Source organism: Oryctolagus cuniculus, chromosome 4 (assembly GCF_964237555.1).
Source record: "Oryctolagus cuniculus chromosome 4, mOryCun1.1, whole genome shotgun sequence".
Taxonomy (NCBI): Eukaryota; Metazoa; Chordata; class Mammalia; order Lagomorpha; family Leporidae; genus Oryctolagus; species Oryctolagus cuniculus.
Genome location: NC_091435.1, coordinates 140,719,185 through 140,744,184, shown reverse-complemented (window position 1 = coordinate 140,744,184; position 25,000 = coordinate 140,719,185). Strand labels below are relative to the sequence as shown.

Sequence of the window (25,000 nt, the reverse complement as noted above, 5' to 3'; positions counted from 1 at the left end):
TTCAGGAGATGACAAGAAGTCCAGAGTGCACATGAAGGAGAGCGTAGCCAGTAAAGGTCCCGATCACGGAGGGTTGCCCCACTATCTAACTGATCGTTATTGATAGAGTCATTGGTTAGAACCGAGGCCTTTGGAGTCCAGTTTTCTAAAATTTAGATGTTACTGTTTTAAATACATTCATTAGGCTAATTAAAGTGTAATAGTGATAAGTCTCCTGCTTGCCCTTGTTCCCAGCCACCCTCCCCAGAGGCAGCCAACGGAGTCCGATCCCTGTGCATTCCCCTAAGCTGTGTCACACAGATAGCCAAGCAGCAGCTTTCCCAGCACACCTGGTGCAGGCCGGGCTGCTTTCCCTTGTCTTGGAGGTGACTCGGCACGTGGAGAGCGTCCACTTTGTTGTCCCCGTGCTGGGAGCTCTGCTGCAGAGTCCCAGCCATACAGCAGCTCAGCCGCCTTCTCATGCAGCTCCTTGCTGTGATTACAGTGGACGAGCCTGAGGCCCAGCTATGGTGGGAAGCAGACCCAAGTTCAACCAGCTGCTCTGGGGCTAAGCCAGGACTCAAACTCAAGTCCACCTCCTGCTTCTCCCCTCGGCCAGCTGGGCCCGCTTCCTGGCCTCAGTCGTTGTCCTGTGTCAGCTAATGGGTTGGAGAAGGTGGTGAAGGTCAGGCTGCCATTTTTTGTAGCTGTTGTGTGCAGGCAGCTGATGTAGCCAGTGTGTGATTTCGGTCTCCCCTGGTAATCTTCATATTAGTGTTAGCTGCCTCTTCCCTCTTCTCCTCCTCCTCCTCTTCCGCCTCCACCCCACCCTGGGCCCGGCAACTGTCACTATGGCAACGAGGGCCTTCCATCAAAAAGTGGCCTTCCAGGTATTTTATTTTGGGCCCCAATTAAGCAGGGCAGGCCGCAGGCTGGGAGCAGTGTGGGAAGTGTGTTTTACGGCCTGTGAGAGAGCCCAGGTGCTATTTATAGCTCCTTAATCGGTGTTGCTAAATGGGGTCTTAATGCAGGTCCCGTGGCAACTGTGCTCTTTCATCCTGGAGAATCTCCTCCAGCCACACTCCCTCCATCTGTCAGCCCGAGGGCAACGGGGCCTCTGTGCGCAGCAGCTGTCTGCAGGCTGCCTGGCCCTTCTGCCCTCCTCCTGGCACTGGCCAGCCCCTTGCAGCCCTGCCTTTGGGGATGTTTGGGCCACAGCTGTCACTTCCGTCAGGAACCTGGAGTCCTCAAGAGGCCATCTGTCCCAGGGCTGGGATTGTGTCCCAGCCTCCCTACCCACCCAGCCAGGCTGGGATGAGGGACACATGTGAATGTGAATGAATCTGCATTTTGATGGATCCTCAGAAAATCCTTTCTGTTAATACTCAGATCTGATGAGTTAACAGGCAGTTTCACTCACTGACACCCTCGTGTCTTGTAGCTGGGGAAACTGAGGCTGAGAGGAGAGGGAATTAACAGCTGTCTGTTGCTGGGCATTGTCTTGGAGCTTTTACATGTGCATCTCGTCCAGTCTTCACATGCTGTGTCTGACAGAGGATCAGCCTTGTCCCTGCACTAACAGATACCCCAGGTCTCAGCAGACTGTAGACAAGCCCGGCTTGGTTTGGCCCAGCCCACACTGGGTACCTGTCACATGGCGGCTGGAGGCTCTTGCCGCAAGGTGCGTGTCCTCGCTTCAGGTCCAGGGCAGAAGGAGCAGCTCCAGTGGGCACTGGTGGAAAAGAGAAGGCAGCCAAGTCCTTGCTGACTGCGGCGGCTTCTGTCTGCCAGTGACACACATCAGTGCCACTGCATCCCCTCAGCCAAGGCAGGCGTTAAGTCCATACCAAACTTCAGCGGAATAGGAAAGGGCAAGCTGGTGTGTGTGCAGAGGGCACAGCTAGAATATCTGAGAGTAGCCCTAATGACCTCCACAGAAGCCAGGAGTCCTGCAGGTGAAGCCATATGCCCAGATGCCGCCTTCCAAGTGGCATAGCAAGGATTTGAACTCTCGGCTGCTTCCCCCAGAAACCCGTTCCTTTTCCCTGTGTAGGCAGGCAGACTTCTGGCTTGAATCCTATCTCCAGTATTCAGCAGCTCTGTTGCCCATTTTCGGCAAGTCACTTAACCTCGCAGAGTTTATCCAGGAGACAGATGCTTGTGCAGGACAGAGTTCTAAAAACCAAAACTGTATTCCTATGTTTGGGGCAAACTGCTGCAGCAGCCAGACTCAACCTGAACTGAGACTATTTATAGCCATTCCTTAGTTTACTTGGTGTGAATATTCATAAGCTTCACTATGGAAATATTAATGTGTTTATTGCAGGTGCTGCCCAGGACCTCTGGGGATCTTATGCAAAGCAGGGAATACTCAACCTAATTAAGCTCTGGATCAGCTCTGGAATGTTCTTTTTCGGGATAAGGGACAGTGGACCTGTAGCACCTCCCTCCTGGGGTTGTCACGAGGATAAGGGAGATGATGGGTGAAAAATTCTGAGCCCAGGGCCCAGCGCAGAGTGAGTGTTCCCTGCTTGGTGGTTTTGGTACGGCAGGAACGAGGATGGGCTGTGAGAGGGCCCCCAAGCTGAAAGTGCGGCCAGCAAGGCATGGGAGCGCTCCTGTCTATGCAGAACTGAGCTTAGCAGCTCCAAGTATTCTATCCTAGTAAACAGAGGGTCTTTAGGGCCTTGTTAAGCCTGGAGTGTGTTTTTGGAATGATTCATTCTGACAGCAAATGGGGTGTTGGTGAAAGTCCTCAGCAATGGCAAGTGCTTTGTATGTATAAGGCATTGTTCTCACGCTTCTTAAATTTAAAAGTGTGGGCTCTTTCCTTGGGACAAGAGTCTGAGATTTTATCACTTCTCAGAATCATGGAACTTGAGAGGGGCTTCGAAAACCCTGTGCCTCCAAGGACCTCAGAGCCCTACCTTGCCATTGGAACTTGAGACCCCACCCTCCACTTTTTTTGTTTTTGAAATAACTTATTGGCATTTGTTTATTTGAAAAGCAGAGAGACAGAGAGCTCCTATCTTCTAGTTTACTCCGCAGATATCCTCAATGGCCAGGGCTGGGCCAGGCCAAAGCCAGGAGCACAGGACTCAATCTGGGTCTCCCAAGTGCCTGGCAGAGACAAGTACTTGAGCCTCAAGTACCAGTTGCCTCCCAGGATGCACATTAGCAAGAAACTGGAATCAGGAGCAGGACCAGGACTGAAACGCAGTCACTCCCATATGGATGTGCTTGTCCCAAGCAGCAGCTTAACTGCTGTGCCACACACCTGCCCCTCCACCCTCCTCTCTGATCAGCTTCCCTTCTTAGCGCTAAGTAGACTGGAGTTCCGGGTAAAAGTTCATTTATCAAAAGGGTTTCAATGCTTTGGAAAAAAGCCCTTTTCTCTCAGAGCTGTGCCGGAGTGGTGGTTAGGACCTGGGTTAGAGCAGGTAAGTGAGGTTAGATGTCGCTCCCCCTCTTCGTGGAGGAACGACACAGGACCCTGCGCTGTTCTTTCGTCTGCTCGGCCCTCCCCGGGTTTGCTGCTGGTTCTTCCCGGGTTGGCTACTGTCCCTTCCACCTCCGTGGAAGGGCGGTTCCCCCTGGCCACATTCCCCACTTCCGCAGGGGAGCGGCACACCGCCGGCCGGCTCTCTCGGGGGCTGCACAGATGTTCCCTTAGATGTTCCCGGTGCATGTTGTCTCTCTCCTCCTTTATAGTCCTCCTCCACCAATCCTAACTCGGCTGCCCACACGCCGAGTATGCTGCTCTCCTCCAATCAGGAGCAGGTCCTGCAGCTTGTCAAGTTGGTGAGAGGCAGCTGGGTAGAAGCTGTTGCCTCCTCTCCCAGCGCCATATTGTGGGAGAGCAGATGCATAGAATAAGTCTTAATTCCAGTAACTCAGTCCAGTCTGGGTTGCTCCCCACAGTTAGACCCAGCTGATTACTCACTAGCTCCTGGTTGACTCACTCGCTAGCTCCAGGGCCCTGTAGGTAGGTTGTGACTCATTTTCCTTATCTGTAAATGAAGATACTAAGAGTTTTTGTGAGTTAATTTGCAGGAAGTTGTAGAAACAGTGTTGGGGCAGTAAATATGGTGTAGGTGCAGGTTTTTAGTCTTTTTTGCAGAGCCAGTTCCCGGACCTTCCGTCTCTCACTCTGAGTCTTGTGCCATTACTTGGTGGATTTGTCCCCTCTGCACTTCCTGGACCATCCTATCAGTGACCTGCAGTGAGTTCCAGAGGTACCAGACCTTGCTTCTCTCCAGCCCCACAGTGGACAGGCAATGCTTGGAGTAGCAGAGCCTGCAGCAGACTGCTTCTGGCCTCAAAGAGCCTCTCCCTAGCTTCTCAGGGTCCTCCAAGGCCTCCTCAGGTAGCTAGAATGATGGGCCAGTGCCTTCTTTCCCACAACCCTCCATAGATGCCTTGAAAGCCCTTCCAAATTACCCAGTTGCTCCCTCATTTTCTGGGTGTCTTCTCATGAACAAAAGGTCAGGAAGCAGTGATTTGGATTCAGTGCAAGGATCAAAGCCACAGTGAAACGCCACTTCACACCCAGTGGGACAGCCGAGACAGAGAAACAAAAGCAAAACAGAGAGTGACAGCCATTGGGGAGGATGTATAGAAATTGCTGGTGATGGTGTAAAATTAGGCAGCCACTGTGGAAAAACGGTTTGGCAGCTCCTCAGAAAGTTAAACCTAGATTCACCATTTGACCCAGCAGTCCCACCAAGAGAAATGAAACAGACATTCAAATACTTGATGGGAGTATCCCAGCACACCATTCATAAATAGCCCCCAATGGATACACAAATGTGGCATATCAATACAATGAAACACTTTTTAGCCACAAACAGAAATGAAGTTCTCATATCCACTGCAACTTGGATACATCTTGAGGACAAAAACCATATACAAAAGGTCACGTGTACGTTGATATGATTCCACTTACATGGAATATCTATAACAGGTGAAATCACAGACAGAGACAAATTCACAGTTTCCAGAGACTAGAGGAATGGGGAATGGGTAGTGACTGCTTCCAGATGCAGGGTTTCCTTTGGGAGTCACAAAAAGTGTTGGAACTTGACAGTTAGGTAATGGTTACACAGCCTATGGATGCCCTAAATGTTCCTGAATTAGATTCTTTAAAATAGTTGTTTTTAATTAAATTGTTTGAAAGGCAGAGTGACAGAGAAATTGAGAGAGATCTTGCACCCACTGGTTCACTCTCCAAAGGCTGCAAAAGCCAGGGCTGGTCCAGGCTGAAGCCAGGAGCCAGGAACTCCATCCTAATCTCCCACATGGGTTGTGGGGCCCCAAACACTTGGGCCATCTTCCCACTGCCTTCCCAGACACATTAGCAAGAAGCTGGATCTGAAGCATGGAGGCCAGGAGTCTCACTGGGACTCTGATATGGGATGCCAGTGTCTCATGCTGCAGCTTTACACTCTGCACCACAACACCAGCCCCTAAAACAGTTAATTTTATGTTACTTAAACTTCCTCTCAATTTAAAAATAATAAGAAAATTCAATGCAAGGGGGTTGTCACCAGAGCTGAGCCCACAGGATAATTGTGCCATGTAGAAAGCTATCAGAGCAGTGAACTCGGTCACTCTGAGCACAGCACTAAGAGAGCACTCTGTTCCTGAGACCCTCAGGAAACCATGCTTATGAAACGGAGGGCGTCTGAGTGTTTTCCACCCCACCCCCTAGCATTTGATCTGGGACATAACATCCTCAAGAAATCGGGGTTCCTGCTGGTAATGGACAAAACATGGCATCAGTCCTGCACTCACTGCCCTGCAATACCGTGCAAGTAGCTTACCGTCTGTGCTTAGTTTTCCTTGCTGCAAAGTAACATGGGGCCATAGTGCTGGGAGGGAGGCTGCATCTGGGCCAGGTAGGGCCAGCAGGACACATGAACAGGGCTCAGCCAGGACAGCTGCTGCTGGTCTTGGGCAGTTAATTATTGTTATCAGGTCAAGGGGACTCTCAGTCTGTGTTCCTTTGGGAAACTGGTTTTCCCACTACCTGAATGAGCTAAGGTGTTTTTCACCCTTTACCTAGTTCACACGTACAAAAAGAGTTACTTTTCCTCTGTCATTATTTTTCTCTACCAGTACATTTTTATTAACCTCTAACATCTGCTACCCCTTATCATGTGGAATAAAATAAGAAATAAGGCATCTGATTTCATGGAAAACCAGATGTTGTTGGCATTCTATACCAAATCCCTCTGTGTTTTGGTGTCAGATAGTGTCTTGTGATGAACACACCAGGGCAGGGGTTGGGGGTGATAGCCTGCCCTTACCTGGGTGACCCCGGAAACCACATGACCTCTGTACCTGAGCAGCCTCATCCCCAAAGTGAGGGTGGAAGAGGTCCCTACCACATAGGGCACTGAGGAACACACAAGGTACTGCAGGCCAGTTGCTCAGCATGGCTGCTGGCACAGAGCTCCTCTGAATTGGACATTACCTGGGTGGTGGTGGCAGCAGTGGACTGTCAGTCTGGGGCCACGCCCCCCCCACCCCCGCCACCACCTAGGTTACACACTTTCCCTGATTCACTGCCCATGCAAGGACCAGTGGGTATGAAGAAACAGCTGCTTTTGGTCAGCAGGTGGCTGGAACTTTACAGTCAGATGCTTAGAATCCACAGCAAGACCACTGAGAGAGAAGGTGGGTTTTTTAGCTGTTTCCATGTCGTGATGGGTGTCACAGTCACTGGTGGCATCCCATCTAGGCTGTGCTTCTGTGGCGGGTCTGAGCTCTGGCAGTTTACTGAGGGTGGGTGACAGTTTACTGAGGCAGTGCGTGAGCTTCGCCAGCAGAGTTCAGGGCTGGGGCTGGGCCTGAAAATATTTTGTTTGGTCATACTAAATTAAAATTACGTGGAAATGTAAGATAAGAATCAAGACTTCTAGCTCTTTTTGAATGTGCAGGAAACCTGGTACCACAGGGCCCTCTGTCCTGCTCAGAGCTCAGGCCAGGACTACATAGGGGTCTCCTTGCACTCTCTCGGGCTTCCACAGCACTCCCACTACCCATTGCCCACACCTGCTCCTTGTCATGCACTTAGATTACTGCCTGGCCCCATAGGCCTTGACATTTGCAGTGTAACATGTAAATATACACATATAGGGCCAGGAATTGGGTGCAGTGGTTAAGATGCTACTTGGAACACCTGTATTCCATACCAGTGCCTGGTTTGAGTCTCAGCTCCCGCACTTCCTATCCAGATTACTGCTAATGTGTGCTGCTTGGGAGGCAGCAATGATGGCTTAAGTTCTTGGGTCCCTGTCACCCATGTAGAAGGTCCAGATTGAGTTCTAAGCTCCTAAAGTCAGTTTGGCCCAGCTGTGAATTTTGCAAGCATTTGGGGGGTGAACCAACAGGTGAAAGAGTGATCTCTCTCTCTCTCTTCCTCTCTCTGCCTGTCAAATAAAATGAAAAAGAAAACATTTGAAAATAAAATGCAAACATACGTGTGGCACTGAGATGGTTTTTATGCATACACTGGTCATTAACTCGAAAAAGCTACCTGAAATAAGAAAGCATTTGCCTTGAAACCAGAAGGGCAAATAGAGCTGTCATTTCCAAAAATGCCCGAATTATTCTGTACTGTGGCAGTTCATGCACTGAAAATATTTATTTGCAGCCCTCCTCCTTTACCACTAAGTAGACACAGCTTTCCTCTTCTGGAGCTATCTCATAAATACTGGCTTTCTCTTGGGCCTAATTGGATCCTTTGACTAAAGGAGGGAGGGGGCTAGGGTGAGAAAACTAGGCTGGCTCCATCCAAGAATCCAGTTTACTCATCAGTTTGCTTAAGTCAAGAAAAACAAGCTTCCACCACCCTCCTCTGGGCCTGCTTCTGAGCTCACACTTGGAAAGGTCAAACAAACACAATAAATCCATTAGAAGGCCTTCATATGAAACCCCTGGGGCTTATGCTGCTTAGCAAGAGGCTAAGGTGATGACATTTCCCAAGTGGAAGGAAGTTTGCCTGCTCTTGGTGATTTACTCACAAACAGGAGTCAGCGGAGCCAGTCGGCCTCGGTGGTAGTGAGGAACATCACACTGGCTGCTTTGGAAGAAGGCATGGGGCTGGGGGCGGGGGCTGTTCTGGTATGGAGCCTGGGTGGAGAAGATCTTTTCGTGGAATTCATGTTGGCTTCCTTCTCTTCGGTTCTTCAGGCCAAAAAGTCAAGATACCAGGCAAATCGGACCCCTTAGAAACTCCTCTACTCTGCAGGGCCTTTCACTTTGGGCCAGCTCACCGTCCCCCTGCCTGTCTGTGGCTGAGCTTTGTGGCATCAGTGTTCTCTCCAGTCCATGCAGGCATCTCCAGTGCACAGAAAACGGGCCAGCACCACCACATGGGGCAGGGCTGAGGGTCCTGACATGGGGCCACTGAGACCAGGTATCAGAGTCAGTAGGACTTGAGATGAGGTTTCTTTTGCAGTGACCATCACCTTCCCGCCCCAGAAGAGTTGGCAATAGAGAGCACCTAAACCGAACGGCCCAGTTTCCCATCCCATTGTCACCACTTACCTGGGCCTTGAGCTGGTTCCTTAATGTCTCTTTCCCTGTTTCCCCCAACCTGTAGATTGGCTTTTTTTTTTTTTTTTTGGACAGGCAGAGTGGATAGTGAGAGAGAGAGAAAGGTCTTCCTTTGCCGTTGGTTCACCCTCCAATGGCCGCCGCGGCCGGTGCGCTGCAGCCGGCGCATTGCGCTGATCCGATGGCAGGAGCCAGGTGCTTCTCCTGGTCTCCCATGTGGTGCAGGGCCCAAGCCTTGGGCCATCCTCCACTGCACTCCCTGGCCACAGCAGAGAGCTGGCCTGGAAGAGGGGCAACCGGGACAGAATCCGGCACCCCAACCGGGACTAGAACCCGGTGTGCCGGCGCCGCAAGGCGGAGGATTAGCCTATTGAGCCGCGGTGACGGCCTATATTGGCTTTCATAATAGTAGCTACCTCATTGGGTTATTGTAGAGATTAAATATAGTGAGGCATAAGTGGTCACTTCACAGGTTTGTTGGTAAATTGAATTAAAAGATAAATTTATGGTGGCGCCAAAGAACTTTGAAATCCGCGCTTAGTTTCTTCACAATCTGCATTTCCATGAACGTTTTGAAGTACTCTGCTGTAAAGTCCTTGCAAGGGCACATGGCATAGAAGGGGCTGTGGAAGTCCTTGCTGCAACTCTTCACATTATTGCCAAAATACAGCCGAGAGTCCAGTAAGAGCACCCAAATGGACGTTGATGATATGTCCACACTATTGGGTTTCCTGGTGAGATGGGAAGGTCGGTCCTGCAGCATGGAGCAGGCGAGTGGATAGGGCTGGAGCCTGCGGTCACTCAGACCTCTGCTGGGAGACGCCTGTGGCCATCAGCGTACAGGCCTTCTACCTGAGGGTCCACTCCTCAGGGCTCTACTCCAGCTGCCTCCTTCTGTGCCTTGTCACAAGGACTCTGCCTGCTCTGAAACACTAACAGCTGTCACGGATTGACTGCAGAGGCCGGGAGCCCCTGCCCTGTGAAGCCAGGACCTCCCTCATCAGGTCTTACAGCCCCAGGCCTGGGCTCCTTCTTCCTTCCAGCACCACCTTCCCCCAGGCAGTGCCAAGTTGTAAGAAAGCAAGAGGGACTCTGTTATTATTCTCCAGCTAGAACTTAACTGTAAATCATCTGGCCGAGCTCTTGTTTGAGTTAGAGTGAGGCCAGTTCATAACTTGCCATGTTTGCTTTTGCTCTCTTTGTTTTTCGCTGAACTTGTGATACACAGAAATGGATCAGAACCAGTCCATAGTTGTAAGACACGGTCGTTCACGTGAGTCCCCTGAAAACCCTCTTTCATTCTGATTTGCTTATTTATGTGCTGACTCCTTTAGAATCTAACGCACCCCTTGAATCCACCTCCCAGTCCAAGGACCAGAACCTTGACCACTGAATATCTCTGAGTTTGTGTTGTCTTTTGCTCTGTTGCCAGTAGATTTTTCACATAGAGAAGAGTGCCTGAACACTGCCTTGTTTCATTTTGGTTGTCGTGTGGAACGCCCTAATTTTTTGCACCTGTGCCAGGACCCTCCTGGATTCACTGCTGCAGCTTTAAGTAACCTGATACCCGGTAGGCAAGTCCTGCTGCCCCCACACTCCATCTTCTGCTTTAAAAGGGGTTATGCCCAGAGGATGGGCAATCGCAGAGGGCCCCAGCTCTGCCCTGGGTGGGGCTGTCTCTGCAAGGCCCCAGCAGCTCACCCCATTTGGATGTCTTTCTGCCCATATATCTGTAGGGCAGCCAGGTTGTCCCAGGGCCACAGAGGCAAAGCAGCCAGGGGATGCTGGAAAGATCCATGCTGCGGGTGCACACTGGTCCAGGCTCTCCCCTCATGACCAGGGGCTGGCCCTGTCCAGGGTCGGGGTGTCTAGCCATCACACAGCTCTTGCAGCAGCTCCAAGTTGAGCACAGTTTTCTGGGAGGATTTTCAGTTGAGTCAAGAACATCCCTCTCCCAGAGTAAGGAACTGGTACAGCATCTTCCTAATTCTGGGTGCCTGAGGGGACCTCACTGGAGGGCTCGCCGGCCAACTTAGGGCACAGTGAAAGGGGTAGTTTTTTTAAAAAAAAAAAAAAAAAAAAAAAAGTTCTCGCCAGCCTCCCAAGAGCTGGGCTGCAGCTCCTCTGTAGAGACGGGGGCTCATCTCGGCCGATCCTCTGTCCCGGACACCAGACTTCTCATCCCATGGACCTCGAGCAGTAATGCCTGGGCAGCAAGCTCAAGCCCAGTGCCTGCCCGCAGGAGTTCACGGTCCACAGGGACGTGATTCCATAGCAGTTCAGGGGGCCAGGGATTTTTCAGAGGCTGGGGGCAGGGAGTCCATGGTCCCCGAACTCCAAATTAGGGCAGTGAAATCTGGCAGCAGGGGAGAATGTTTCAAACTGGGGTCGTCCCATGAATTCTCAGGTTTCCTCATCAGAATGTTGAAAACCCCTCAAAGGCCTTTGCTGGGTGTAAGTGAGTTGTACCAGGCGGGGAGGGAAGAGGAAGGAGACGGAGGGCAGTTGTTCTTCCTAACAGAGTCGGGAAGGTGCCAGAGGGCTGGGTGTGAGGATAGAAAGTCGGAATAGGGCAGACATGTCCAGGCCTGAAAGCTCAGGACTGGGCAGGGCTTGGAGTTCATGAGTGTGTCTGAAAGTCTAGGCCTGGGAGCCTGGTGACATGGCCCCAAGGACAGGAATCCTAATGGAGAAGGAGGAAGAACTTGATGTCATTGCTGAGTGTTGGAATATCTTTGAGGTAACCCGTTGGACTGGGCCTGTAGGCCCAGAATCACTGCTGATTCTTTTTTTTTTTTTTTTTAAGATTTTATTTATTTGAGAGGTAGAGTTACAGACAGTGAGAGGGAGAGACAGAGAGCAAGGTCTTCCATCCATTGGTTCACTCCCCAAACGGCCGGAACGGCCGGAGTTGCACCAATCCGAAGCCAGGAGCCAGGTGCTTCTTCCTGGTCTCCCGCATGGGTGCAGGGGCCCAAGGACTTAGGCCATCTTCTACTGCTTTCCCAGGCCATAGCAGAGAGCCGGATTGGAAGAGGAGCAACCGGGACTAGAACGGGCACTCCAATGGGATGCTGGCGCCGCAGGTGGATGATTAACCTACTGTGCCACGGCGCCAGCCCCACTGCTGATTCTTATGCAGGAGGCCTGGGTGGGCCCCGGAATCCTGCATTTCCAGCAGATTCCTAGGCAAAGCCAATGGTTCTGCAGGCCCTGGAACAGAGGACAGACATCAGTCACGTGTGACAGTGTCCTCAATTTGGGGGCATACATATTGAACTGAAGCGTGTCAACTTGCAAAACAGTTGGAGAGAGACTCTCCATAGAATCGTGATAATTGTGTGGGAATACCAGAGCAATGGGAATTCGGGAGTCATGATAAACTGTGGGCGTATTCAAACAGGTTCACGCAAGGGGAAGTTTTTAAAGGCAAGAGAGGGGGGTTACATGAGCTGTTGTGACACAGCAAGCCTTGGCTACCAGGTGTGATAACAGGGTGCTGTCTGTCTGAGTGGAACAGACCATTCTGGGCAGATGTCGGGGGGAGTCGTTTTTGTATAAGGTTTTGCTCCTGACAGTCTTTGTGCAAAGTTCTTTTCTCAGCTCAGTCACTTGTTGATTTTATTTACTTTTGGTTAAGGCTCCACAAAAGTGACTGTATTTTGATTTTGACAGTTTTCATGGCTGTGCTGTGTCCTTTTAGTTTCTCCCCAAAATAAAAATGCCTTAAGTGTCAGGAACACCAGTACTGAACATTGTGATTATAATTTAGGGATACAAAAAATGGAAGGGGAGATGGGCCTTTTCGTAACATTTCCATTTATTTATTTTTTTAATTTTTCACTGAATGAATGTCCGTCTTTTCTCTACTTGGTCAGTTTTCTTATCTGCTTGATCTTATGATTTATTTATTTATTTATTTATTTGACAGGTAGAGTTATAGAGAGAGAGAGACAGAGAGAAAGGTCTTCCTTCCATTGGTTCACTCCCCAAATGGCCGCTACGGCCAGCCCTGTGCCAATCCGAAGCCAGGAGCCAGGTGCTCCTTCCTTGTCTTCCATGCGGGTGCAGGGGCCCAAGCACTTGGGCCATCTTCTGCTGCTATCCCAGGCCACAGCAGAGAGCTGGACTAGAAGAGGAGCAACCAGTACTAGAACCAGCACCCATATGGGATGCCAGCGCTGCAGGCGGAGGATTAACCAAGTGAGCCATGGCGCTGGCCCTAATGTTTCCATTTAAAGAACTAATTGTTCTACCTTTCACAGGTACACCTGTGGTTGTAAACGATTGGGTGGAGCCATATTGTTCTTTCTTTCTCCCCTGAAGTGGATTTTCTTTGAAGTTAACTCTTCCTCTGCTTTTCCCTTGTGCACTTACCTGGGCAGTGTTGTGGGACTTGCCATCAGGCCTGAGTGGCTGAAGTTGCAGTGATACTATTCTGTGTCTTTCCAAATCAGAGGGCTGAAAATCCTAGAAACCAGGACTCCTGCCCGCCTCCTCACAACACCTGAGGTGTACTCAGTCTACCCTTTGGTGTGAATCTAAGTCAACACATGCCACCTTCCAGGAGTCAACAAGGCTGGGTCCTGTCCAGAGCTTTCTCCAGGGACTGGCCCTGCTCTGACCACAGACAAGCAAGGGCTGGGGTCCCGCTCCTACCTCTGTTATTGAGCTCCCTCTGAACTTTGATGTGACTTGGTTTTCTTTGGAGGTTTTAGGAAACATTCCAGTTCCTCCTCCATGTGGCTGTGGAGGTCATGTGGAGAGCAGGTGGGTGCCCCCAGATGGCCTTGAAAGACCAGCTGAGAAGGGAGCTCTGGCTCCTTCTTGCTACCCACCGAGATGCTCCCGAGACTGGGGCTCCATGGCTCACTACAAGGGAACGAAACGAGCTGCCGCATCTCAGAGCCAACCAGACGCTGTTCAGTGGCCTCAGCTGGGAGAGACAAGCCCAGAGAAGGAAGGACTTTTTCGGGGTGCCAGGGGCTGAGAGAGGAGCCGAGGCTCTACCTGCTGGTTTCTGAGCCCAGGTCACCTCCCTGCCTTCCCTTGCCTGAAGGGTAGTGCTCAGCTTTGAGACCACAGCTCCAGAGACCACAGGATTCCTGGCTACTACCCAGGACCTCAGGCCTGCTACCACCAGCCCACTGCCTCCGAGTCTCTGTGGTGCCCGTGTCCCACCGCCTTCTCCCTGGTCAGGGCCACCCCCACCCTGCTGGCCTCTGGTGGGGCAGAAGTGGAGCGAGGTCCAGGTCCTGGGGCTTGTCACGCCTGGGGCAGAGAGAGGGTGGAGCAGGGAGCTGGACCCCCAGGACAGAGCCCTCACTCCCTCCTGGTTCCACCTCGTTCTGAAAGAAGTGGTGACTCCCAGAAAACCAGAGGGGGCTGCTGCCCCCATGCCCAGTGGGCACTAGGAGAGCAAGGAATTAGTTCCTGGGGCGTCAGGGAGCACCAGAAGAGGCTTTTACAGGATTCCCGCAAGGACAGAAGTTGCATGAGGCCTCCGAGGGGAAAGTGAAAGCGAAGCTTGGGTTCTGTGCTCGATCACACGTTGTACTGGCTGAGCAATGGAAGTGCTGGACCCTGAGCCACACAGACCCAACCCAAACCCAGCTCCCACCCCGCTGGCCGAGGCAGGCCATGGGGTCTCTCGACACCAGAGAGCCAGGTAGAGCCCCTCGCCCAGACTGGCACGCCGAGCAAGAGCCTCTCCCCCATCGCGTCCCCGATGGCTCACTGGCACCTGTCCCGCCAGGCTGCCCACTCCCCCCGTGTGCCCCTCCTGTCAGCCCCAAATAGAACTCAGCCTCTTCGTTTTCTCCTGTGCAGCCTGGCCCCGATGGCCACCAGTTTTCTTTTTTTTTCTTTTTTTTTTTTTTGACAGGCAGAGTGGACAGTGAGAGAGAGAGAGAGAGAGAGAGAGAGAGAGAGAAAGGTCTTCCTTTGCTGTTGGTTCACCCTCCAATGGCTGCCGCAGCCGGCGCACCGCGCTGATCCGATGGCAGGAGCCAGGTGCTTCTCCTGGTCTCCCATGGGGTGCAGGGCCCAAGCACTTGGGCCATCCTCCACTGCACTCCCTGGCCACAGCAGAGAGCTGGCCTGGAAGAGGGGCAACCGGGACAGAATCCGGCGCCCCTACCGGGACTAGAACCCGGTGTGCCGGTGCCGCAAGGCGGAGGATTAGCCTAGTGAGCTGCGGCACCGGCCGGCCACCAGTTTTCCACAGGAGACCATGCCCCAGGCTTCACGGGCTCAGAGGGGAGGCTGATGGGGTCATTGGGAAGTGGCCCCATCCTCACTTCCTCCCAGCCCTTCCGGCCCCTGAGGGGGATCATACAGTTCTGAGCGAGGTCCTGACTTGGGTGGTTCCGTCTGGTACTTCAGGGTCCAGTGTCCCCAGAGGCCCCAGCCCTGTCCTGTCCACCACAGTGTGGCATGCTGTGGGCTTGTCCCATGAACATCCTGTGGCCGATGCAGATACGGACTGAGACACCTAGAGTGCAGGGCCTGCTCCCAGTGAAGTGAGGAGCCTCACTGTTTTGTTTTAAATAGACTAGAATTTCTCCAACAGTGGATTGTTCCTTCCTCAAAGCATCATTTGGGGAAATTCTGAACTTTTATTCAGTGTTACACACATTTTAGGGACATGCTTGGGGAGCAGTAGACATCCGTGCCTGTGCTTGAGCTAATTCTTCCTCCTTGGCCTCCTCCAGGGAGCCATGCTGGATGCCTGGCTGGGTGAGCTGCCCCTTGTCCTGGCTCTCACAGTTCCTCACAATGCCTTCTCTTAATGCCCCAGCCTGTTGGCAGTCCCTGGGGCCCTGTGTGTCCACCCATGTTCCCGCAGGACAAGGCAAGCCTTGAGTCAGGAGATGGTGCATGTGTGTGTGTGCTCCCAGCATCCATATGGAAACGTGATCCCCAGTGCAGCCATCAGAAGAGAGGGACTTGGGGAAGTGATGAGGTCACAAGGGCTCTGCCAGGTGACTGCTTCCAGGAATCCGCCTCAAAGGCTCCAAGGAGCCAGCTCGCCTCCTTTGGCTCCTCCACTTGCTGCCATGTGAGGAGGCAGAGACCAGGCCCTCACCAGATAGAACCTGCAGAGCCTCCAGGACTGCGAGAAATGAACTTCCGTTCTTTATAAGCCGTGCAGTCGCAGGTATTTTTTTATAGCAACAGGAAGAGACTGAGCCTGTGTGATGAGCAGCAGTCAGGTGGGATTTCATCCTGAGTCCATCCGTGAAACAGCCCTGGACCTCTGGTATCCCTCCAGCCTTTCCTGGAGAAGCGTTAATGGCTAGAGGAGCCTGGCTTTGACTTTGCAGTGGAGAGAGGCTGAGCTAGGATTCACCTCCAGTACAGCTCCCCATTCCCCAGCCTGGGCCCCCAGAGGCTGGCCAGGAATGGACCTTTGTCCCCTCCTTGCTCCTTCCCCAACCCAAACACAGAGGTTTCTCAAAGCTGTGTCTGCTTGGATTTCAGAAGGCCCAACAGGTGCCAAGGCCTCAAATCCCCAGGAGGCTCTGAGTTCCTGGTGCCCACCAGGAACCACCATTCTTCCCCACAGCTGGGAGAGGGTCAGTAGCAGTCACTCATCAGGCTTTAACAGGGGTGGGGGGGTGGCAGCAGAGTGAGCAGCAAACCTGCAGCTCCAGCCCTGCCATGACCTTGGCCAGGAAGGCTCTAGATGTGGGGTTCAGGTTGCCAGATCCCTCGTTCCTTTGACAATGCTAATGTGAACCCATAGCCAAAGTGAACCTCACTGGGTAAACCTGAGTAAGGCCTCTGAGCAGCCAGCACTGCCTTTGATAATAACAGCAAGCAAGAGCCAACCTGTCCTCTGGGCCTGGCCCAGCCCTGCCTCCCCCAGGAAGCCTACCTGGCCTCAGTCCAAAGCTCAGGAGGCACAACGTGGGCTCTGTCTCCAAGGCTCATCTTGTGTTTATCTCACAGGCATCAATTGTTTTCCCATTCACATCTTCGTGTGCATTTTTTCTATCAAACTTAATTTGATTTGGTCCAGCCAGGATGAACTGTGATTTCTGTTCGGCCAAACATAAACCAGTGGAAGGGCGCCTGAGGCATCCTGCCAAGTCCTTTGCCACTCTGATAGACACTGGGGCTGGGAGGAAGGTGAGGCCACTCTGCCAGCTGCTGGCTGAGCCCAGGGCTTCCAGCAGTCCAGGCACGTTCTGCTCAGTTGTACACCAAGGTCAGGAAGGGGACCGGGTCCACTGCGGGCCCTGAGCACAACTGAGCAGAGCTGAGCTGCAGTCACTTCATTTCCCAGTCCCCAGCCGTGCACTTCCACTGCCCCTCACTGGTGGCACCATCGTGCCCGCCTGAGCCCATACCCCGGCTGCTTCTCAGCTAGGTGAGCAGAAAGAGGGCTCTGAGGCCTGCAGGTTTCCTGAGGGGGAGTAATAGAGACTCAGATGGGGGAATGGGCATGCAGAGGTGATGCTGAGGCCTATGTGTGGCCCAGGGTGGGCAGCTGGGAGGAGGAAAGGGTCCCTGAGGCTTAGACAGCGTGGTGAGAGCTGTCTCACAGATGTGTCAACAGGGGTGGCAGGCATGGGTGGAGAGGGGCCCGGGAGGCCAAGCCAAAGCCCCGGACAGACGAGGGGCTGAGGTCAGGATGACAGCAGCAAGGAGAGAGGAAAAGCCAAGGCGTGTGCTGGGAGCACACAGGCAGGAGGCTCTCCCGCGAGCAGCTGGCGGGACAGCGCTTCCTCCGTGATGGGCAGCGGCGAGGGGCCCTGCCCCGCTCCCAGAGAAGGCTGCAGGGCACTGTGTCTTGGGAGAGCATGCTGTGTTCAGTTGAGGCTGGAGGTGGAGGCAGCTCTCAGAGAAGCTGGGGGGCAGTTTCCCGTGTTTGGAGTGGCGGCTGCAGAGGGCACGGGGGAAGAACTGTGTGAGGGCTGAGGCTGGCGGTGAGGAAGCCCCGAGCACTCCGGGGAGGCTTTAGGTGAGAATACTCTCTCGGACCCCTTTCACTGAGTCAAGGAGCTGGTGTGTGGGCCGGACCCTCGGCTCTTCACCCAAATGGAAGCGTCTCTCCTTTCCCACCAGTGCTGGGTGGAAGGTTTTGCTTGAGTTCCATTTGTCTTCTCTGTTGGACCTCAGTACTGACCAGGTGACTCCCAGAGGCTGCCCACCTTTACCAAGGTTGGACTCAGGCTTCTGCTGGGGCAGAGGTAGGAACCAGCTGCCCCAGGGGTTGGGATGACAGCTCCTGAAAGGACCCCCCAGTATTTGCTCCATGGAGCCAGGGGCCTCTCTGGAGCTCATTTGGTGAGAGCCATGTTCATACCAGGTGGCCAGGGCTGCCAGGTTCTCTGCTTAGTTTCTCTACCACCTGGCCGCCTGCTTTCCGTCCTCCTGGAATTTACCCAGATGCCCAGCCTGCTGACCGCCGTCCTTGTTTCCCAGCGCTGTTATCGTGTCCTTCACACCTCTCTCCTGCTATTTCAGGGAGCCGCTGGGTGGGAGAGTAGAGTGGGGGCCCAGCACGACTGAGAAACTGAGCTGGAATCTTTCTGGCACCGCATGTGCTGGGTTCTCCCCTCCGGAGGTCCCCGTCCTCGCTCTGCGCCGTTGCTAGGGCAGGCCGGGCCTTGTTTAGGGCTGTTTTCCCGAGCAACACTCCTCTGTGCACACGAAGTAACTTGATAGCCGTCTGTCCCAGGAAAGAATGCGGCCCCACCTGGGCTGTGGGGACCGTCTGTGCTGATGAACGTCCCTGGCGCCGAGTTCATCCAAAGATGCTGCTTCTGTCCCAGCCCTAGTCACAACCCCTTTCTGCTGGGGAAGCAGTAAAACTTGTCAAGAGGAAACTCCCAGATTCCAGCTGCTTTATTCATGTGAGCCGAGGCCCCCGCTGGCCAGGAGGGCCTCTCAGTGCAGGGCTGGGAGTCTTCCAGGCCGTGCCACTGCAGGTCACATGCGCTCGTCCATTGGCGCGCTGTCCGTGGGCTCACACCTGACGGGGCAGCCGCAGGCCCAGGGCAGGAGCTGACACTTGCCTGGCGTCCTGAAGCAGAGGCAAGCAAGCTCCTGGCAAGCAGCGTGGGGAGGGAGTTCGGGGCGAGAGGAGCCACATGAGACGGGGCCAGAGATGTGAATGTGATATCCTGATGGCCAAATGGGTGAGTGGTGAGCGCAGGGTTGAATGTGCCCGTGACTGCACGCACGTGTGACTTCTCACCTCTCTTTCTGAAAACAAGCCGGACCCTGGTCTCCTGCAGCTCAGGCTTCAGGGCTGTCACTCAGACCTTTCTCCATCTGCCGACCCTTGTCTAAAACTATCACAAGGAATTTCACTTCCTGACCTAAAATGTTGGCTTTTTTTTTTTTTTTTTTTCAAAAAGTAAATGAAGGGTGAGGGTGTCCTGGTGTCCCCCAGCCCCTGCCAGGGAGGCAGCTCAAGCCACCAGTCCTGTGCCCAGCCCTCCACCCGTTTCCGTCACAGACACAGATGTCATGGCCAGACGAGCTAACCTCCCTTTCATTGACAGCAAAACAGAGTCCCTGGGAAGTCCTGTGGCTCACCCAGGGTCATGCTGTGGAATTAAGGAAAGTTCAGGTCACTGGAGAAATGATTGCCGTGTGATATTTTTAGCCCAGAACCAGACATAGCGTCCTGGCTCCGCTGAATCTTCATCGAGAGCAGAGCAGTGTTGTCAGCTAGGATGATGAGCCGAGGCAGATCGGGAGCCGCCGTCTGTAAATGAGGCTATTTTTAAAGCGACCTCTCGGGTGGACGGCCTGAGACGAGGCACACTCCTCAGGCAAGGAGCAGGCCGTGCCTGCAGTGGCGTCATCACAGCAGCCTGGGGCGGAGGTGTGGCTGTCCCGGTCACACAGACAAGATGGACGCGTCTTCACACAGATGAGCCAGTGGGACTGGGCCACCGCTGGTGGGAGCCAGAACCGGGATTCCAAGCCCCCCTGCCCGACTCTGCTGCACTAGGACAGGCAGGCGGGGGCTGGCTTGTGGGAGTGAGCTGAGGTCCTGACTCGGGGACTTCTTTCCTTTCATGGAAACTTGGTTTTGAAGTGTGAGCCACATGCAGAAGGCCCAGGGTCTTAGGTGGTGCTTACACACGGGGCACGCTAATAGAACCAGAACTCACGGCAGGAGGCAGAGCTGCACCCAGTCCCCAGGTGCCCTTGTCTCCCTCCCCCGCACTCCCCCTGCCACTGCCCTAACTTCATGTCCTGCCCTCGCACTCTGTACAGCAGAGATTTCACACCAGATGTACTTTTCTTCCGCTCAGAATGACGTCTGGGCGATGCACGCGTTTCCTCATGCAGCCGTGGCTCCGTCCTGCTCACGGCTGACGGGGCTTCCACTCCGTGAAGGAGGACAGTGGACTTGCTGCTCGGGTTGGGTGCCGTGACAAGCAGTGTGGGAGCGGTGGGCAGCGGTGAGCTGGGACGGGTCGGAGCTACAGGTCAGAGGCCGAGCCCCAGACTCCTTCAGTTCTCCCAGGGCATCTCAGGGAGGCTGCGTGCAGCCTCAGTGCAGGCTCTCGGGCTCTGACTCCCACGCCTCGCCACTTCTCGGAGCCTCAGTTTCCTTTTCTCTGAAGCAGGAATCTCTGCCAGCGATTGTTTAGGGATTTCAGTGAGATTAAACCTAACCTAGCAAGGATGGCAGAACAGCTGCCCGATAAATGTGGTTCGCATGTAAGACAGTTCCAGCTTCCAACTACCCGGCGCACTTCCTGGCTGCATGTCGGTAGGCAAGTGGCGTGCCGTGTCTGATTCACCTTCCTCCTCCTTAAGCTGGGAATGGTGAGAGCAGTTCCCACCCCAGGGGTGGTTGTGATGAGTTTGCTGCCTGCATGCTTGGGAGTTGATACAGACAAGAAAGGTGGGCCTTCAGCAAAGAGTACTTGCGATTGTATGGCATCCTCACCTTGCCTGGTGAATAATAGTTGCAAATTAAAGAAGTTTCTTCCTCACACTCAGACAAGGAAGCAAGCGCTGGTGCAACAGGAACTAAAAGGAGATCATGGAAGCTGGCTGTGGGAGGATCAGCTTCGTCAAGTTACTGAAGACTTGATTTACTGGGTGAAAACCTGTGGCCGGTAGTGAGCTGGATGGGAGACAGAGAGGACAGGGGACAAGCAGGGCAGCTTCTGGAGGAGAGATTGGGACACCCTGAAGGAGGGGTCAAGTGTTGGCCTGGGCACATTGACTGTGTGACTTGTGGGGGCAGGGGTTGACCTAGAAAAAAAAGGATAGGGCCGGTGCTGTGGCTCAGTGGGCTAAGCCTCCGCCTGCAGCGCCAGCATCCCATATGGGCTCTGGTTCAAGTCCTGGCTGCTCCTCTTCCGATCCAGCTCTCTGCTATGGCCTGGGAAAGCAGTGGAAGATGGCCCATGTGCTTGGGCCCCTGTACCCACATGGGAGACCCAGAAGAATCTCCTGGCTGTTGCCGCCATTTGGGGAGTGAAACAGCAGATGGAAGACCTCTCTCTCTCTCTCTCTAACTCTACCGCTCAAATAAATAAAGAATGCACCTGGGAGCCAGTGTGGTAGCTCAGCAGATTAAGCCCCTACTTTTGATGCCAGCATCCCATATCAGAGTGCCTGTTTGAGTTCCAGCTGCTTCACTTCTAATTCAGTTAATGCACCTGGGAAGGCAGTAGAAGATGGCCCCAAGTACTTGGCTCCCTATTAACCATGTGGGAGACCAGAATGGAGCCCCTGGCTTCTGGCTTCAGTCTGGCCCAGTCCTAGCTATTGCAGACATTTGGGGAGTGAACCAATGGATGGAAGACTCTCTCTCTCTCTCTCTCTCTCTCTCTCTCTCTCTCTCTGTGTGTGTGTGTGTGTGTGTGTGTTTCTCCCTCTCTTACCAGTGTTCTGCCTTTCGAATCAACAAACTTTTTTTTGAAAAAGAGAGGATGGCCAGGCCTCCCCTGGCAACCTTACTGAGGATTAAGGGAGGCTACGGAGGTAAAAGTGATGTTGTTAATGCTCCGTGCACATAGCCTGGGGGTCTCACCTCAAGTAGAAACTCTCGCACATGTGCCAAGTGCAACTTGAATTTTGATAGCCCTACTTTTAACCGCATGGCTCAAGTCAGTGAAAACCCCTGTGAAACACTCTGGAGCACATTCCCTTCCCTATTGCTATCGCAGCTCTTAATGTTTACCACTTTAGAGTTTTATTGTATCTTAGAATATTCTATAATTTTTTTAAGATTTACTTTTTGAAAGGCAAAGCGAGAGAGAGAGAGAACCATCTGCTGGTTCACTATTCAGATGGCCACAACAGCCAAGGCAGGGTCAGGCCAAAGCCAGGAGCCAGGAACTCCATCTCGGTCTCCCACATGGATGGCAGGAGCCCAGGCCCTTGGGCCATCTTCTGCTGCTTCCTTCCCCAGGCACATTAGCAGGGGGCTGGACCAGAAGCAGAGCAGTCGGACTTGAACTGGTGCTCTGATACGGGATGCAGCATCACAAGAAGCAGCTCAACCCACTGTGCCACACATTGGCCCCATAGAATGCTTTTAAAATACCACTGGTTCTGGCCGGCACCACAGCTCACTTGGCTAATCCTCCACCTGCGGCACCGGCAGCCCGGGTTCTAGTCCCGGTTGGGGCACCAGATTCTGTCCCGGTTGCTCCTCTTCCAGTCCAGCTCTCTGCTGTGGCCCAGGAGGGCAGTGGAGGATGGCCCAGGTCCTTGGGCCCTGCACCCCATGGGAGACCAGGAGGAAGAGCCTGGCTCCTGGCTTCGGATAGGCGCAGCTCGCCAGCTGTAGCGGCCATTAGGGGGGTGACCCAACAGAAAAGGAAGACCTTTCTCTCTGTCTCTCTCTTTCTCACTAACTCTGCCTGTCAAAAAATAAATAAAAAATATCACTGGTTCTTTTGTCACCAAGTAGTGAGCTGCAGGTTTGGGTGCCAGGATGTTCCTGGAGGCGCAGAGGGAAACCAGCAGACACGTGACCACCGCCCTTCATTCCTCATGCAGCGGATGCCACCTGGCCACTGCCCCTCTCCCTCCGAACCCCTGGCCTGACCCAGTGTGTGCCTCGCTGCCTCGGAGGCCAGCTCCACTCACAAGCCTGTGCACTCCCGTTCACCCTTAAAACTCTACTGGGCAGCCTCTCGCTGAAGAGTTCACACAGCTGTCTCTAACAGGAGCTGCCAGTGTCTGTCCCCGTGCGCGCAGGGACTTCTGCCTCTGTTATACTCTGTTAACAGTATTCCCCTGCTTAAAATCCCGGACCGACAGCCCTGCCCCACTTCCAGGTTTCCCCTGCCCTGGCCTAGTTATCTCTGTGTCTCCAGGGCCAGCCGGAAACTGGGAAGAGAGCGAGCTTAGGAAGCATGTCCACGATGAAGCTAGGGGAGCTCTGTGCAGCCGGTCCTGTGACCGGAGGCGCCGTTGCTTACAGATCTTAATTTATGAGTGTTTCCAGAACTAGGCGTTGGAAGAACATGCGTCCTTCCTCTGGCAGAGCAAGGAAGCCCCAGGGAAACAGCAGGGCTCGCCAGGCTCGCCAGCAGCCCCTCAGGGCCTGACCTGAGGAAGAAGAAGGCCCCCACAGAGCCGCCAGAGGCCGCAGCTGAAACCTTGTGGTCAATACTTCTCCGAGCTGCCCGAAGCACCTGTGTCAGACACAACTCTTGGCGGAACCGTGTTCATCCGTGCTGTGGGCGCTGCCGCCCCTTCGCCCCTTCTTTCCTTACTGTTGCTGGCCACTCCCCGCCTATGTGACTCACGGGTTCTTCAGTCTGACGGACACTGACCTAGGCCGAGGAGAAGCCCGGGACCCTGTGCGGGGGCGGGCGGGGGCGGGGGCCGTGCGGGCAGACTCTAACCACTGCTCTCTCTTGCAGCCGAGCCCCTGCCGCTGATGGACCTGTGCCGGAGATCCATCCGCTCTGCCCTGGGCCGCCCGCGCCTGCGGGACATCAGCTCCCTGCCCCTGCCTCAGTCTCTCAAAAACTACCTGCAGTACCAGTGAGCCACGGCCCGACCCTCGCGGTCACACGGTGCATTCAGGAAGGGCTGTCCCAGGACTTCAGTTCTCTGAGAGGCCGCGGCCTGCTACAGACTTCGGGAAGGAGGAGGAGCCTGCCGGCTCAGCGCCGACGCCCGGAAGGCAGACTCCTGCGTGGAAGCCACGGAGCCGCTGGCCCGGAGCCTGCTCCCTGCGGAAGCCCTGCATCCCGGCAGGGACCCGGCGGCCGCCCATGTTGACCACAGACCCTGTTTCCTCACTTGAGAGAAAGAACAAAACGCTGGGGCAGGAGACTTTGTCCTGGGCTTCCGGTCGCAGGCAGGGCCAGGGGAAGATGGCCTCGGGGGCCCCGCCCTCGCCAGGGCAGCCGCCGACTGGCGAGGGGACAAAGCCCCGCTCAGGCCTTGCGGATTCCCTCTCTGGACTCTGGACGTGGTTTACTCACCCCTTCCCTGCGCCCTGCCCCAGCCCCAGCCCCAGCCCCAGCCCTGGCCCCTTGGCCACCCCTGGCCACCCCTGGCCCCCGGCGCCCAGGGCCCGCGGCTCGGTGATTGGGATTCTCAGCAGCGTTTGCATTGTCAGGGAGGAGTGTGGGGAGCACGGAAGTCCAAAGGTGCTAATGGGCGAGGGCGCTGGGGCACCGTGACAGCCGAGCCCCCGTGTCCTCACGCCGGGGGAGCCCTCCGGGGCCCGTTCAGGGTGCAGCCTGGCTGTCACAAAGCTTTCTTTGAGCGAATTATTTTTTCACTTTAGGAAACTTGTACGAGTTTGTTCCTTGTTTCAAATGTGTGTGTGATGTGCTGTTTATTTATCAGCCTGGGGGCCGTGGGGGCGGCCTTGTCGCTGGAAGGGGGGCTGTGGGGACACATCCTCCACCCGCCGGGAGCCTGGTCCGCTCCTGGGAATGCTGCTGCTGCCGCCGCTGCTACTGCCGCCACCGCCACCATTTGGCGCCTCTCGTATGCCCCGGGCGCACTCTGCCCACACTCGCGTCTGGCTGGACGTGGCCACAGCAGTGAGATCCCAGAGCCCCAGGCAGCTCTGCCTGCCCCCACCTCAATGTGAATCTGACCGCGAATGAGGAGCGTTTCTAATAAAGTCTGTCCACGGTCCCCCGCCGTCCACCGCGTGCTCTGTGGGGAGAGCTGCTGCCGCCCTCGGCTCAGTCTCAGACTTCGGAGCCGACACTTGGCCTCCCTTGTGTGCAGAAGGCTGTCCTGGTGTCCTTGATGATGGAAGCACAAGTCGCTTCCTGGGGCCACGCCGCACTGCCCAAGGGGAGACTGCCATGGGAGGCCCGGGCCAGGCAGGGCCAACCTTCCAGGGCACTGCTTTCCAGGTGGAACTGGAGGGGCCGTGGTGAGCGCACCCTTCACAAGGGGCAGCACCTATCCCTCGAGGGCGAGTCTGAGGCGAGAGGCTGAGGGCAGGCGGCAAGTCAGCAGTGGGGTCAGGGTCGGCACTCAGGCT

At 54.4% G+C, this 25,000-nt stretch overlaps 1 protein-coding gene across 2 annotated transcripts in view; it reads left to right on the top strand.

Moving 5' to 3' along the window:
• Nucleotides 1–24,642, top strand: part of SPSB4 (splA/ryanodine receptor domain and SOCS box containing 4) — a 91,537-nt gene extending 66,895 nt beyond the window's left edge. The window contains exon 4 of one of the 2 annotated variants that reach the window (XR_007908737.2): nucleotides 23,406–23,541. Coding sequence is in view for 1 of the 2 variants with exons in the window: in XM_008266252.4 (XP_008264474.3) it covers nucleotides 23,406–23,533 (128 nt within the window). In the remaining variant the exon portion in view is untranslated. Of the gene's footprint in view, nucleotides 1–23,405 lie in introns of both variants that reach the window. The other variant, XM_008266252.4, reaches the window with a different exon arrangement.
• Nucleotides 24,643–25,000: the final 358 nt, after the last annotated feature.